At 46.5% G+C, this 15,386-nt stretch overlaps 1 protein-coding gene across 1 annotated transcript in view; it reads left to right on the forward strand.

Moving 5' to 3' along the window:
* The window catches only part of LOC138366709 (neural cell adhesion molecule 1-like), a 1,471,037-nt gene that overhangs the window by 315,790 nt on the left and 1,139,861 nt on the right, over nucleotides 1-15,386 (forward strand). The window contains exon 6 of the mRNA XM_069327980.1: nucleotides 8,735-8,938. Within this exon, the coding sequence (XP_069184081.1) occupies nucleotides 8,735-8,938 (204 nt within the window). The remainder of the gene's footprint in view (nucleotides 1-8,734; nucleotides 8,939-15,386) is intronic.

Here is a 15,386-nt window from a genome sequence, read left to right on the forward strand (position 1 = left end):
AGCTCGGTAATGCAAGTAAAACACAATGGGGGAGATGCATTGAATACGACACTTCATCAATTATCAATATATTCACATATAAACACTTTCCCATCACCTCATATATAATCCTAAAGGAAGTATTACTACACTTAATATGTACACAAGTGTCTCTCTCATAGGACACTAAATGCTCCTCGATACTCAATCGATGCAGTCTTGTCAGCTACCGTGTTTCCTCAACACACAGTACCAGTCCTCAACCAGTACTGGGAAACACCAACGAGTCCACCCTGGCCACGGGCCAGCAAAAACACAGTCTCACTAGGTGCTCTTCGTGCACGCCCACAATCATTCTCCAGCCTGGTGCTGGCAGAGAACATCAGCCTCGCGCTGCTGGGCCTCTTCACGTACAAATACAAGGGTAGCGAATCCTTGGCAGGAGCTTCTTGCAACTCGCTGGTTACGCTCCTCCGTAGCACCTTACTGTCAGTCGTCTCTTCCGTTAGCCAGTCCCAGTTTACGCCGAATTCTGTCACTGCCACTTCACAGGTAGACAGTAGAACACTACACAGTTCTTCTTCCGGCGGCGGCTCACTGCTTCCGTAAAGCAGAATGGAGTAGAGAGCTATTGGCTGCCCTGGGTAAACTGACTGTCCTCGTACCACAGCAGCCCTACGTCGACTCTGTGGATACAGGCACGTCATCAGTACACTGGTCAGTACATGGGACACTAGGAAACATCACTTACGTTCTCTGACATAGACATACAACTCCTCTTATAATAGATGGCACTGATTTTCTAGGTGCCACCTCACCAGAGGTCAGCACCAGCTACCTCTCGAGCTGACTAGGACAGGAATCTAGCGCCTCTTGCTGGTATAATCCTGTCACCACTAGATGGCGTCGTCCAAATTGTGGGGGTTTCGGGACCAGACTCACAGATGGCATTGATGTCGCCGCTCCATGCTCCGATGATGGAATCGGGTTCGTAACACCTCCCCACCAAAAAGGAATTTGATTTGGGTTTCTACAAAGGAGAAAACAAACCAAATTAGTACGTTAGTACAAAACCAAACAGACGCACGTAAACAATGGATTGATGTGGCGAGGATTTCCTGTTTGCAAAACTGCCTTAATAGGAGACTCTGGCACAAGGAACACTCGAAGATCATAGGCAATGACCTGCCTGATGTGACTTCCAGAAACCTTACTGGGATGCCCGTCAGAGGCACAATTATCTCACGTGTCTTGGTGTGGGAACCGACCTGTGAGATTTATATTTATTTAATTTATATGAATTTATATTTACGTTAATTTATATACTTCGATAACAATTTGTATGATGTTAAGTGGACTGTATTTCTGCAATAATCTCAATCTCACAAATCGACCCTCTACACATTAGGGGGGTTTATATTAATTAAATTTATATATATGCAGCCAATCAAACTACAGTATTAGACTACATACATTGAAGAGGTTCCTTATCTTATTTGTACAGCAAGTATAACCAGGATGTAGACACCACATTTTCCCTCTTTGAGGTAGCTTCCATCACCCTGGTAACTGATGTACAAAGCATGCTTCCTCGTCTTGACCTGTCAAAAGGGCGCTAGCTGTAAAGCCAGATACCTATATATGACAAGCTATATCAGAGAAAACACTGTACATGGAACCTTAAAGACCTGGCTTAATTACCTTTAGTTTGAGGCTACCACGTGCTCTAACCGGTTCACCCTATATAATGACATTAATGGCCACAAATGAAAGATACATGGGTTTCGGAAAGAACACTTAACTTGAATTTCTTGACAGCGTGTTGAAGATGGTACACCTTTGGTTTCCAAAACACTACGTCCAAGTAAAATTAACAGGAGCCGTATTTGCTCCCGTGAGCCTCTGGTCTAGTATCAACAATGGCAATGTCTAACACTCCATACTACTGACGCTACTGGCCGACATTGTCCAGATATAATAGGAGCCAAATTTGCTCCACGCGTCTCGGTGACAATAACAATGGCTGCCCCTCCTTCCTCACTGACGCCTGGCCTACATTGTCCAGATGTCAATAAGTGATAGAAGGGTCACATTTACTCTACTTTAATATTGATAATTAAGTTAATTTATATGAGATGTTTTATGATGGTAAAGTCCAAAGACTAATGTATTTAAGAATAATTCCCACCATAATAGGTGAAGAATTTAAAATAGTATGTGGTAATGATATCCCGTTTTCTATAGACGGTAATTTCACTACAAGTTACGTTTTCTATGGTTAACTTGTTTATACAACACAGCTTCAATTATCTGTATGTATGATATATTAAATGGTGTCGGATTTTCCGACACTTGGGTAAGGACCTACAGAGGCTCAATCTGGGGTGAATAGACACTTCCCTGTGTCGTGGCACTGCTGGTGGCTGGTCGCAGAAGGCATTTTTTTTTCACCGGTCTGGCAGTCCTTCAGGGAGACGGAAATCTGGAATACCGAGGACTGATGATTCGGAGTAACAGCGATAGTCTTTAAGTCTGTACTTACAGCATAACTGCTTACTAGGCCCACACCTAGTCCCAACAGGGCTGCTTGTACATTGAAGATTGTGTTCGCTCTTCCACCGTCAGGTCGACCAACGTTCTGTATAATGTTGAATCCAGGCTCAGCAATTACGCGGGGGGGGGGGGGGGTCAACCTGTCGGGAACAGTCATGCATTAAAGCATTTCTCCTACTCTCTTTATCATCAATCACCTTCTGGGTCACTTCTTCGACTGCAATACTCATAGGGCAGGGTCTCCAATCCCTGGTGTCTCTCCACGATGTTCATAGGAGCCATCATCTGACGGTTTGTCCACTGATCTTCGCTTAGGACACACACGAGAATAATACAAAATACCGCTAAGAAACATTTGGCTAACTTAGGAATAATTTTCATGAGCCTGTAATATCCATAGCCGGCTATATCCATTATCCTGGCTTGGATCAAAGAGGGCACTAGAACCTGCGCACATGCCTCGCATACCTCTGATGTCTGGGGAATGTCTTGCCGGTTCAGTGAATATTTATTTATTTATTTATTTATTTATATACAAGAAGGTACATTGGGTTTGTGAGAATACATAGCATAGTATTTACAATCTTATAAAGCCACTAGTGCGTGCAGCATTTCGGGCAGGTCCTTAATCTAACAGATAATTTTAAGTAGGTAAATTCTAGCAGAATTAATAAAATGATAACAAATACATTGCAAGAAAAAAAAAATGAGATGAGAGAGATTAGTAAGTATATTAAAGCACATTGGTATATTAAAGCTCTGATTGATTACATTGACAGCTTGACTAGTAATTTAAACAAGATTAATAGACACCATACTGCAGATTGATAGCACATATAAGAAGACAACAATGATCACAATGGTAAAGATGTTCGGATTGGGTACATAAAGATTGGGAGATTAGGTGGCAATAGATACAGTGCAATTTTATAGCAAAAGATAAAACACTATGAAGATGAAATTAGGTACTTTTTAGTATTGTTTTAGAATGGCGCAAAAGTTGGACAGTTTTTCAATTCAATAAGGAGTGAGTTCCATAGACCTTTATTTGCATAGTGTTCCCTTTATTTGCATAGTGTTTACACAGATTAAGTTTGTACCTATAGTACCTTGTACCTTGTAATATAGTACCTTGCCATACCGCAAGTACTTATGTGCCATCACTCCAGACTCCTGGGTATCCGTGGGTGCTTGTACATGAGGCCTCTCCTCTTGCTCAGTTGCTTCTGTCGCTGTAGCCTCACGTTTCTTGTCGGGAGAAGAGTCGGCAGAATCTGTTGGAATGTTCTCAATCTGTTGGGTTGAGGGAGAATTAAACATGTTATATAATTTCACGTCTGCCTGTACCTGGGTATTAATGTTTTTTGCTGTCACCTCAGACCGTATTACTGGATCGTCCACCATCTTGAGATGTTCGTAGTTCAAACCTGTCGCCAAGTAGTTGCCTAGTACTACGTCTATCCCTGCTATAGGCAGGGTATCAACTACTGCCAACGCACATGTGCCACTGAAGCAGGGCGAGTCTAGGTGTACTTGCTCTAAGGGGGCAACATACTGCGTCAAAGGAAACCCAACTAGAACAACCTTTTGTCTTCTGTCCACTCTCACTCTCTCGGGTAACGAGTCTCTCACGATCAGGGACTGGGCTGCTCCACTATCTCTGAGCACTACAAGTGATCTACCAGTATGATCACTCGTTACATACCCCCCGTGAAGTGTGAGGGGCAAACAATCCTGGTCCTTCTCTACTCGTCATTAGAGACTGGGTTCCCACTGGTGGTGTCCTACAACTCATCAGCATTACTTCTCTGTGCGGGTCGTTACCTGTCCCTCCTCGGCACCTGGCAGCAACATGCCCTCTCTGCTCGCAAGTCCTACACATTACGTTCCTCCTTGGACTACGGTGTGTTGGTCTGTTAGGACTAGTCCTTCGGGGTCTACCTGCGGGCGTCTTCAAAGCACTCTGTGGGACGGGTCTTCCTTCTTCTTGTCGAGATTTGCCAAACAGACGTAGGTAACTCTTCGGGATATACCTGGTAGAAGATCGATGAATTAGGATGTGCTCGTCAGACATAGTGGCAGTCGCACTCAAGGTCTCTACCTGCTGTTCCTCTAGGTATGTCTTGAGATCCCCAGACAGACATTCTTTGAAGTCCTCCAACAGTATGAGCTGCTCGAGTTGTTCTTTCGTCTTCACCTTCCGAGATGCACAGCATTCCTGAAAAAGCCATTCCTTGATGTTCGCAAACTCTGTGAACGTGTGCTCTGAGGTCTTCTTCAGGTTCCTGAACTTTTGCCTATAGGCCTCCGGCACCAACTGATAAGCCATGAGTAGACCTTCTTCACAGCGTAGTAATCACTGGAATCATCAAGTGACAACTTGGAGTAGGCAACTTGGGCCTTCCCCGTCAAGACGGACTGGATCATGATGGCCCAATTCTCCTTTGGCCAATCCAAAGAGGCAGCAACCTTCTCGAAGGCAGTGAAGATCTTTGAAACTTCTTTTTCATTGAATTTTGGGACCATCTTTATATTTCTCACTGGATCGAAACTACTTGTTTCCTTTGTTTTCTTCTGACCACCTAATAGTACCACTTCTAACTCGTGTAGTCTGTCCTTCTCTTTTTCTTCTCTTTCTCGTTCTTCTCTTTCCCTCTCTCTTACTTTCTTCTCTTTCTCGCTCTTCTTTCCTTTCTTGTAATTCCAACCGATTCATTTCCATTTCCTTTTCTTGTCTTTCTTGCTCTAATGCTAAACGTTTCATTTTCATTTCATTTTCTTTCATTTCCATTTCCTTTTCTTTCATTTCCCAGTTCTATTTCTAATTTTTTCCATTCCATCTCACGATTTATTTCTAAGGCACGCATTTTGACAGTTAGAAAACATATATTCAGTTCACCCACATCACTTTCACCGTCACTGCCTTTGTCTTTCTTTTCAGTGGAAGCCACCACACTTTCCTTTGTACTCTGTGCCTCGCTTTCCTGCTTCTCCCCGGCCTTTGAGTGCTTATGAACCTTCGATAAGATTTCAACACGGGAATCACTTTCACGTACTCTGATCTCTAAATAGGCACTTACTAGCACAAGTTCCTGCTTTCCCAGATGATTTCAGTCTAGCAAGACAGTTCTCCTTGTTCAGAAATTCCTGAACATCGTCTAGATCCTCAATGGTTACTTTCTCTGCTATTTTTGTCACCAAGTTGTGCACGAGCAAGTAACACACCGCTTCACTTAACACTAGACACTTATAATAACTGAGCACCGCACTCGCCAATACTGCAATTAATCACACTTAGCACTGCACAGGACATGTAACGTCCTGAAAAATAACGAACAGGGGAATTATTCACAGGGGGTTGCACTACGTCACCATCCCCTGTCAAACGTACTTGACAAGAGGTCGGATCCCGCTGGGGATGCCAATTATGTTACGGCCACAATGGGTCGCAACCGGGTTCTTTGCTGATGGAACTAAAGTTCTGGTATCCGGCCCCAAGTTAGTGGCTTTCAAGGAGTGAACTCGGTAATGCAAGTAAAAGACAATGAAGGAGGTGCATTGAATAGGACACTTCATCAATTATCAATATATTCACATATAAACACTTTCCTATCACCTCATATATAATCCTAAAGGAAGTATTACTACACATAATATGTACACAAGTGTCTCTCTCATAGGACACTAAACGCTCCTCGATGCTCAGTCGATGCAGTCTTGTCAGTTACCGTGTTTCCTCAATACACAGTACCGTCCTCAACCAGTACTGGGAAACACCAACGAGTCTACCCTAGCCACGGGCCAGCCAAAACACAGTCTCACTAGGTGCTCTTCGTACACGCCCACAATCAATCATTCTCCAGCCTAGTGCTGGCAGAGAACATCAGCCTCGCGCTGCTGGGCCTCTTCACGTACAAATACAAGGGTAGCGAATCCTTGGCAGGAGCTTCTTGCAACTCGCTGGTTACACTCCTCCATTGCACCTTACTGTCAGTCGTCTCTTCCGTTAGCCAGTCCCGGGTACGCCGAATTCTGTCACTGCCACTTCACAGGTAGACAGTAGAACACTACACAGTTCTTCTCCGGTGGCGGATCACTGCTTCCGTAAAGCAGAATGGAGTAGAGAGCTATTGGCTGCCCTGGGTAGACTGACTGTCCTCGTACCACAGCAGCCCTACGTCGACTGTGTGGATACAGACACATCATCAGTACACTGGTCAGTACATGGGACACTAGGAAACATCACTTACGTACTCTGACATAGACATACAACTTCTCCTATAATAGATGGCGCTGATTTTCTAGGTGCCACCTCACCAGATGTCAGCACCAGCTACCTCTCGAGCTGACTAGGACAGGAATCTAGCGCCTCTTGCTGGTATATTCCTGTCACCACTAGATGGCGTCGTCCAATTTGTGGGGGTTTCGGGAGCGGACTCACAGATGGCATTGATGTCGCTGCTCCATGCTCCGACGATGGAATCGGGTTCGTAACACCTGCTCAGGCCATGGTGACTTCCTTCTTGAAATACCTATTTTTTTAATTACCTAATTTTAATTACCTAATATGCACCGGGCTGTGGTGGCTATGTGGCCCTGCGGGCCGCTCCAAGCAACAGCCTGGTGGACCATACTCTCACAAGTCAATCCTGGCCTCGGGCCAGGCTTGGGGAGTAGAAGAACTCCCAGAACTCCATCAACCAGGTATCAAGCAGGTACCTGCTCAGACCACGGTGGTTTCCCTTTTCAAACACCTGCACAGATCACGGGGTCTTCCTTCTTAAAACACCTGCTCAGACCACGTGTCTTTCTTATTGAAACACCTGCTCAGACCATGGTGTCTTCCTTCTTGAAACACCTGCTCAGGTTCAAACACCTGCTCAGACCATGGTGTCTTCCTTTCTGAAACACCTGCTCAGAACATGGTGTCTTCCTTCTTGAAACACCTGCTCAGACCATGGTGTCTTCCTTCTTGAAACACCTGCTCAGACCATGTTGGCATAAAATAAACTGTCTATGCATCATATTCATTGTAGACACGATACCTTTAAGGTCATTCACGAGTCCTCTAATGTTGAGCCTGAACTTCATCTTAGGCTTTAACAACACACTTGGAAATCAACACTGGTGTGAGTGTAGTCCTCTTCATACACTCCCCAAGTCTAAATTTATCCAATTTATACCTATTGTTTCGTGTTCTGTCTTGTGTTGATACTTTTAATGTCCTATTAATATCCCCTTTGTTATGTCCATTCATACACTTGTAAACCTCTTTCATGTCACCCCTAACTCTTCGCCTTTCCAGTGAGTGCAATTTAAGATTTGTTAATCTTTCTTCATATGACAGATTTCTAATTTGGGGAATTAACTTTGTCATTCTATGCTGGACGCGTTCAAGTGAATTTGTATCCATTCTATAGTACGGCGACCAAAACTGAACTGCATAATCTAAATGGGGCCTAACCAAAGCAAGATTTAACTAAAGAACAACACAGGTGTCCTGTTACTAACGCTTCGATTAATAAATCCCAGTGTCCTATTTGCATTATTACGAACATTCATGCATTGATCTTTTGGCTTTAAATTCTTTCTAATCATAACTCCCAGATCCATTTTGCAATCCGACTTCGCAATCTCAACACCATCTAGCTCGTATCTTGTCTCTCTATCATCATTACCTAGCCTCAAAGCTTTACATTTATCTGCATTAAACTGTATCTGCCAATCTTTTGACCATTTCAAAACACTATTTAGACCGACTTGAAGTGATAGTGAGTATTCTTCCGTGTTTATTTCCCCACCTATTTTTGTATTATTGGCAAATTTGCAAATGTTGCTACTGAAACCTGAATCTAAATCATTTATATATATTGTAAACAACAGAGGTCCCAGGACAGAGTCTTGAGGCACTCCACTTACAACATTTTCCCACTCTGACTTAACCCCCATTTATACATAAATATTTTATACATAACTCTCTGTTTCCTTTGGTATAACCGTGCCCTAATCCAACCTAATATAGCACCCCCGAATACCATGAGCCTCTATCTTTTTAATCAGTCTTTCATGTATCAAAAGCTTTGCTAAAGTCAAGATACACAACATCACAATCCTTACCACTATCAAGTGCCTTAATACCTTACGGCTTGGTCCATTATCGTATTTCCTTATTTCCATTATTATTGAGGTATTTTCCCTGCAGGAGAGCCTCGACCCGTTGTGACCTGGTGGGAGGAGGAGGCGCTGCTGGACGACGAGACCGAGGTCAAGGCGGGTCACTTGACAAGGAATGTCCTCCTCCTGCCGCCTCTCACCCGCAGCGACTTCAACAAGACGTTGAGGTGTCAAGCCGTCAACTCGGACCTCACCCTTCCTCTCTCCGACACTGTCACTATAGACATGAACCGTATGTATCTGACTCATGTCACCGCCTCAGTAAACACATAACTGGTAATGATGATGTGTTTACGGCTCTTTTACACAATTATCTTTACCTTTCTCAAGTTTTACAACTACATTTATCATGTTAATAACTCAGCCTCTTTAGTGGTGAGTGGATATTGCTCAGTTGTTTCGTGGTGGCGGAAACTATTCAGCACTACAACTCACGAGGCTTTCTTTGTTTCTTGTTGCTTCCAAAGATTTTGACAAAGTTCAACGCACGAAATGTTTTAGAGAATTACTTAACAGAAAAGTATGTTATGTCATTGCTTATTATCTATGTATTTATTATAAGGTATATAAATTTGCTGTGTAATGGAATAATGTCGTTTCAGAATATTTCTTGTAAAAAATTATGTCAAACAAACTACAATTTTTAGTCCTGTATTACTTGCTGTTGATATTGATTCAATGTTGAAGGAGTTAAGAGCCAGTGGAGCCGGCTGTCACACAGGCAGCACTAAGGCCAATGTTTTCTGTTATTATGATGATCTACTTCTACGCCCACCCACCAAAGATGTAGAAGTTGAAGAATACAACCTAACCTTCAATCCTGCCCAATGTGTTGCAGTTCCATTTAACTCACCGGATTCTTTTTATGTTGATCCTAAAGTAAAATTACTAGCAGAGAGATTGTTGTAAAGTTTTCTAAAAAGGCATCTGGGGCATGTTATTTCCTCAGGGGGCCCACTTATCAATTGTTCTGATGCTATTAGAGACCTAAAAGTCAGATCAAATTTCATTGTGAGTTAATTCAGTCATTTAATTATTTATTTATTTATGCATATACAAGAAGGTACATTGGGAATGTGAGGATACATAATATGGTATTTACAATCTTGTAAAGTCACTAGTACGCGCAGCGTTTCGGGCAAGTCCTTAATCAAAGAAAATTTTAAGTAGGTAAATAATTGCAAAATTTATACAAAAAAGATAACAGTTTTTATACACATAACAGAAATACAGATAACAGAAATTTATACAAAAAAGATAACAGGCAAGAAAAAAAATCTTGATACTTGGTCGAAAGTAATTCAACAGTGTTAAAAATGTTAAAATTATTTATTAACAGTAAAAAATGTGAGAATTCAGTTGTTAACAAAAAACAAAAATAAACTACAACTGAATGGTTAAGTTAAAGGATAATAGAATGTAACAATATACCCCATCATAAACGCACAGAGACCGGAATAAAGATTTGTTTTAAAGGAACACAAACTATACACAAAACACCAAAACATTTGAAGAAAAGAAAAAAGGTTTAAAGGAAAATAAGAAATCATAATATTCTCATTTAAACTATTGGACTATTTAAAACTATGAAAAATGAGAAATGGACAATTCGTGTGTAATGTTTACTTTCAATATAAATACGTCTGCAGATGTAAGTTGGCTGGAGTGTGAGTACAGTTTCATGCTGCTTAAGTTGATAACGAAATAAGGTTAGGTCGCAGGAAACATTGTTTTCATTTAAAACGACTAACACAACAACAGGTATGGTCCACTACCGCTCACAGAATGGGAATGGGGGTCTAAAACTGACCACAGGATGGGTATGGGTCCACTACCACCCACAAGATGGGTATGGGATTCACTACCACCCACAAGATGGGTATGGGGTCCACTACCACCCACAAGATCCTAGCCCGTGGGCGGGAGTAGGATCAACGACTACCACAACAACAGGTTGATCGTGGGTGGGGTAGGATCAACGACTACCACAATGATAGGTTAAGGCATGGGTGGGGTAGCTTAAACGATTAAGCTAGTAGTTTTTCCCCCGTAAAACAAAACACATGCAATAAGTTTAGAAGTTACGAAGGAGGTTCGTCTATCACTGATATAATATTTATTAGACTTGAAATAGTTAAGCTTATCTAACGTCTACACCTCACCTTACCTTGTGTGACACATGACTGTAGGCAGGGGTGGTGACACATGACTGTAGGCAGGGGTGGTGACACATGACTGTAGGCAGGGGTGGTGTGACACACGACTGCAGGCAGGGATGGTGACACATGACTGTAGGCAGGGGTGGTGACACATGACTGTAGGCAGGGGTGGTGTGACACATGACTGTAGGCAGGGGGTGGTGACACATAACTGTAGGCAGGGGGTGGTGTGACACATGACTGTAGGCAGGGGGTGGTGTGACACACGACTGTAGGGAGGGGTGGTGTGAAATATGACTGTAGGCAGGGGTGGTGTGACACACGACTGTAGGGAGGGGTGGTGTGACACATGACTGTAGAGAGGGGTGGTGTGACACATGACTGTAGGCAGGGGTGATGACACATGACTGTAGGCAGGGGTGGTGTGACACATGAATGTAGGGAGGGGTGGTGTGACACATGACTGTAGGCAGGGGGTGGTGACACAAGACTGTAGGCAGGGGTGGTGACACATGACTGTAGGCAGGGGTGGTGTGACACACGACTGCAGGCAGGGGTGGTGTGACACATGACTGTAGGCAGGGGTGGTGACACATGACTGTAGGCAGGGGTGGTGACACATGACTGTAGGCAGGGGTGGTGTGACACATGACTGTAGGCAGGGGGTGGTGACACATGACTATAGGCAGGGGGTGGTGACACATGACTGCAGGCAGGGGGTGGTGTGACACATGACTGTAGGCAGGGGTGGTGTAACACATGACTGTAGGCAGAGGTGGTGTGACACACGACTGTAGGGAGGGTGGTGTGAAACATGACTGCAGGGAGGGGTGGTGTGACACATGACTGTAGGCAGGGGTGATGACACATGACTGTAGGCAGGGGTGGTGTGACACATGAATGTAGGCAGGGGTGATGACACATGACTGTAGGATGGGGTGGTGTGACACACGACTGAAGGCAGGGGGTGGTGTGACACATGACTGTGGGCAGGGGTGGTGTGACACATAACTGCAGGCAGGGGTGGTGTGACACATGACTGTGGGCAGGGGTGGTGTGACACATGACTGTAGGCAGGGGTGGTGTGACACATGACTGTAGGCAGGGGTGGTGTGACACACGACTGTAGGCAGGGGGTGGTGTGACACACGACTGTATGCAGGGGTGGTGTGACACACGACTGTAGGCAGGGGGTGGTGTGACACATGACTGTAGTCAGGGGTGGTGTGACACATGACTGTAGGCAGGGGGTGGTGTGACACATGACTGTAGGCAGGGGTGGTAAGACACATGACTGTAGGCAGGGGGTGGTGTGACACACGACTGTAGAGAGGGGTGGTGTGACACATGACTGTAGGCAGAGGTGGTGTGGTACATGACTGTAGGGAGGGGTTGTGTGACACATGACTGTAGGCAGGGGTGATGACACATGACTGTAGGCAGGGGTGGTGTGACACATGACTGTAGGCAGAGGTGATGACACATGACTGTAGGCAGGGGTGGTGTGACACACGACTGTAGGGAGGGGTGGTGTGACACATGACTATAGGCCGGGGTGGTGACACATGACTATAGGCAGGGGTGGTGTGACACATGACTGTAGGCAGGGGTGGTGTGACACATGACTATAGGCAGGGGTGGTGACACATGACTGTAGGCAGGGGTGGTGTGACACATGACTGTAGGCAGGGGGTGGTGTGACACACGACTGTAGGCAGGGGTGGTGTGACACATGACTGTAGGCAGGCGTGGTGTGACATACGACTGTAGGGAGGGGTGGTGTGACACACGACTGAAGGCAGGGGTGGTGTGACACATGACTGTAGGCAGGCGGTGGTGTGACACATGACTGTAGGCAGGGATGGTGTGACACACGACTGTAGGGAAGGGTGGTGTGACACACGACTGTAGGAAGGGGTGGTGTGACACATGACTGTAGGCAGGGATGGTGTGACACATGACTGTAGGCAGGGGTGGTGTGACACATGACTGTAGGCAGGGGTGGTGAGACACATGACTGTAGGCAGGGATGGTGTGACACATATGACTGTAGGCAGAGGTGGTGTGACACACGACTGTAGGCAGGGGTGGTGTGACACATGACTGTAGGCAGATTTGTTGTGGTACATGACTGTAGGCAGGGGTGGTGTGACACATGACAGCAGGCAGGGGTGGTGTGACACATGACTGCAGGCAGAGGTGGTGTGACACATGACTGTAGGCAGGGGTGGTGTGGCATATGACTGTAGGCCGAGGTGGTGTGACACATGACTGTAGGCAGGGGATGGTGTGACACATGGCTGTAGGCATGAGTGGTGTGACACATGGCTGTAGGCCAGGGTGATGTGACACATGACTGTAGACCAGGGTGGTGTGACACATTACTGTAGGCCAGGGTGGTGTGACACATGACTGTAGGCCAGGGTGGTGTGACACATGACTGTAGGCAGGGGTGGTGTGACACATTACTGTAGGCCAGGGTGGTGTAACACATGACTGTAGGCCAGGGTGGTGTGACACATGACTGTAGGCAGGGGTGGTGTGACACATGACTGTAGGCAGGGGTGGTGTGACACATGACTGTAGGCCAGGGTGATGTTACACATGACTGTAGACCAGGGTGGTGTGACACATGACTGTAGGCAGAGGTGATGTGACACATGACTGTAGGCCAGGGTGGTGTGACACATGACTGTAGGCAAGGGTGGTGTGACACATGACTGTAGGCCAGGGTGGTGTGACACATGACTGTAGGCCAGGGTGGTGTGACACACGACTGTAGGCCAGGGTAGTGTGACACATGACTGTAGGCCAGGGTGGTGTGACACATGACTGTAGGCAGGGAGTGGTGTGGCACATGACTCTAGGCCAGGGTGGTGTGACACATGACTGTAGGCCAGGGTGGTGTGACACATGACTGCAGGCCAGGGTGGTGTGACACATGACTGTAGGCCAGGGTGGTGTGACACATGACTGTAGGCAGGGGGTGGTGTGGCACATGACTCTAGGCCAGGGTGGTGTGACACATGACTGTAGGCCAGGGTGGTGTGACACATGACTGTAGGCCAGGGTGGTGTGACACATGACTGTAGGCCAGGGTGGTGTGACACATGACTGTAGGCCAGGGTGGTGTGACACATGACTGTAGGCAGGGGTGGTGTGACACATGACTGTAGGCAGGGGTGGTGTAACACATGACTGTAGGCAGATGTGGTGTGACACATGACTGTAGGCAGAGGTGGTGTGACACATGACTGTAGGCAGGGGTGGTGTGACACATGACTGTAGGCAGGGGGTGGTGTGACACATGACTGTAGGCAAGGGTGGTGTGACACATGACTGTAGGCAGGGGGTGGTGTGACACATGACTGTAGGCAGGGGGTGGTATGACACATGACTGTAGGCAGGGGTGGTGTGACACATGACTGTAGGCAGGGGGTGGTGTGACACATGACTGTAGGCAGGGGGTGGTGTGACACATGACTGTAGGCAAGGGGTGGTGTGACACATGACATGTAGGCAGGGGGTGGTGTGACACAGGACTGTAGGCAGGGGGTGGTGTGACACATGACTGTAGGCAGGGGTGGTGTGACACATGACTGTAGGCAGGGGTGGTGTGACACATGACTGTAGGCAGGGGTGGTGTGACACATGACTGTAGGCAGAGGGTGGTGTGACACATGACTGTAGGCAGAGGTGGTGTGACACATGACTGTAGGCAGGGGTGGTGTGACACATGACTGTAGGCAGGGGGTGGTGTGACACATGACTGTAGGCAGGGGTGGTGTGACACATGACTGTAGGCCAGGGTGGTGTGACACATGACTGTAGGCAGGGGGTGGTATGACACATGACTGTAGGCAGGGGGTGGTGTGACACATGACTGTAGGCCAGGGTGGTGTGACACATGACTGTAGGCAGGGGGTGGTGTGGCACATGACTGTAGGCAGGGGGTGGTGTGACACATGACTGTAGGCAGGGGGTGGTGTGACACATGACTGTAGGCAGGGGTGGTGTGACACATGACTGTAGGCAGGGGTGGTATGACACATGACTGTAGGCAGGGGGTGGTATGACACATGACTGGAGGCAGGGGTGGTGTGACACATGACTGTAGGCAGGGGTGGTGTGACACATGACTGTAGGCAGGGGTGGTATGACACATGACTGTAGGCAGGGGGTGGTATGACACATGACTGTAGGCAGGGGTGGTATGACACATGACTGTAGGCAGGGGGTGGTGTGACACATGCCTGTAGGCAGGGGTGGTATGACACATGACTGTAGGCAGGGGGTGGTATGACACATGACTGTAGGCAGGGGTGGTGTGACACATGACTGTAGGCAGGGGTGGTGTGACACATGACTGTAGGCAGGGGTGGTATGACACATGACTGTTGGCAGGGGTGCTACGACACATGACTGTAGGCAGGGGGTGGTGTGACACATGACTGTAGGCCAGGGTGGTGTGACATATGACTGTAGGCCAGGGTGGTGTGACACATGACTGTAGGCAGGGGT

This window comes from Procambarus clarkii, chromosome 20 (genome assembly GCF_040958095.1).
Source record: "Procambarus clarkii isolate CNS0578487 chromosome 20, FALCON_Pclarkii_2.0, whole genome shotgun sequence".
NCBI lineage: Eukaryota > Metazoa > Arthropoda > Malacostraca > Decapoda > Cambaridae > Procambarus > Procambarus clarkii.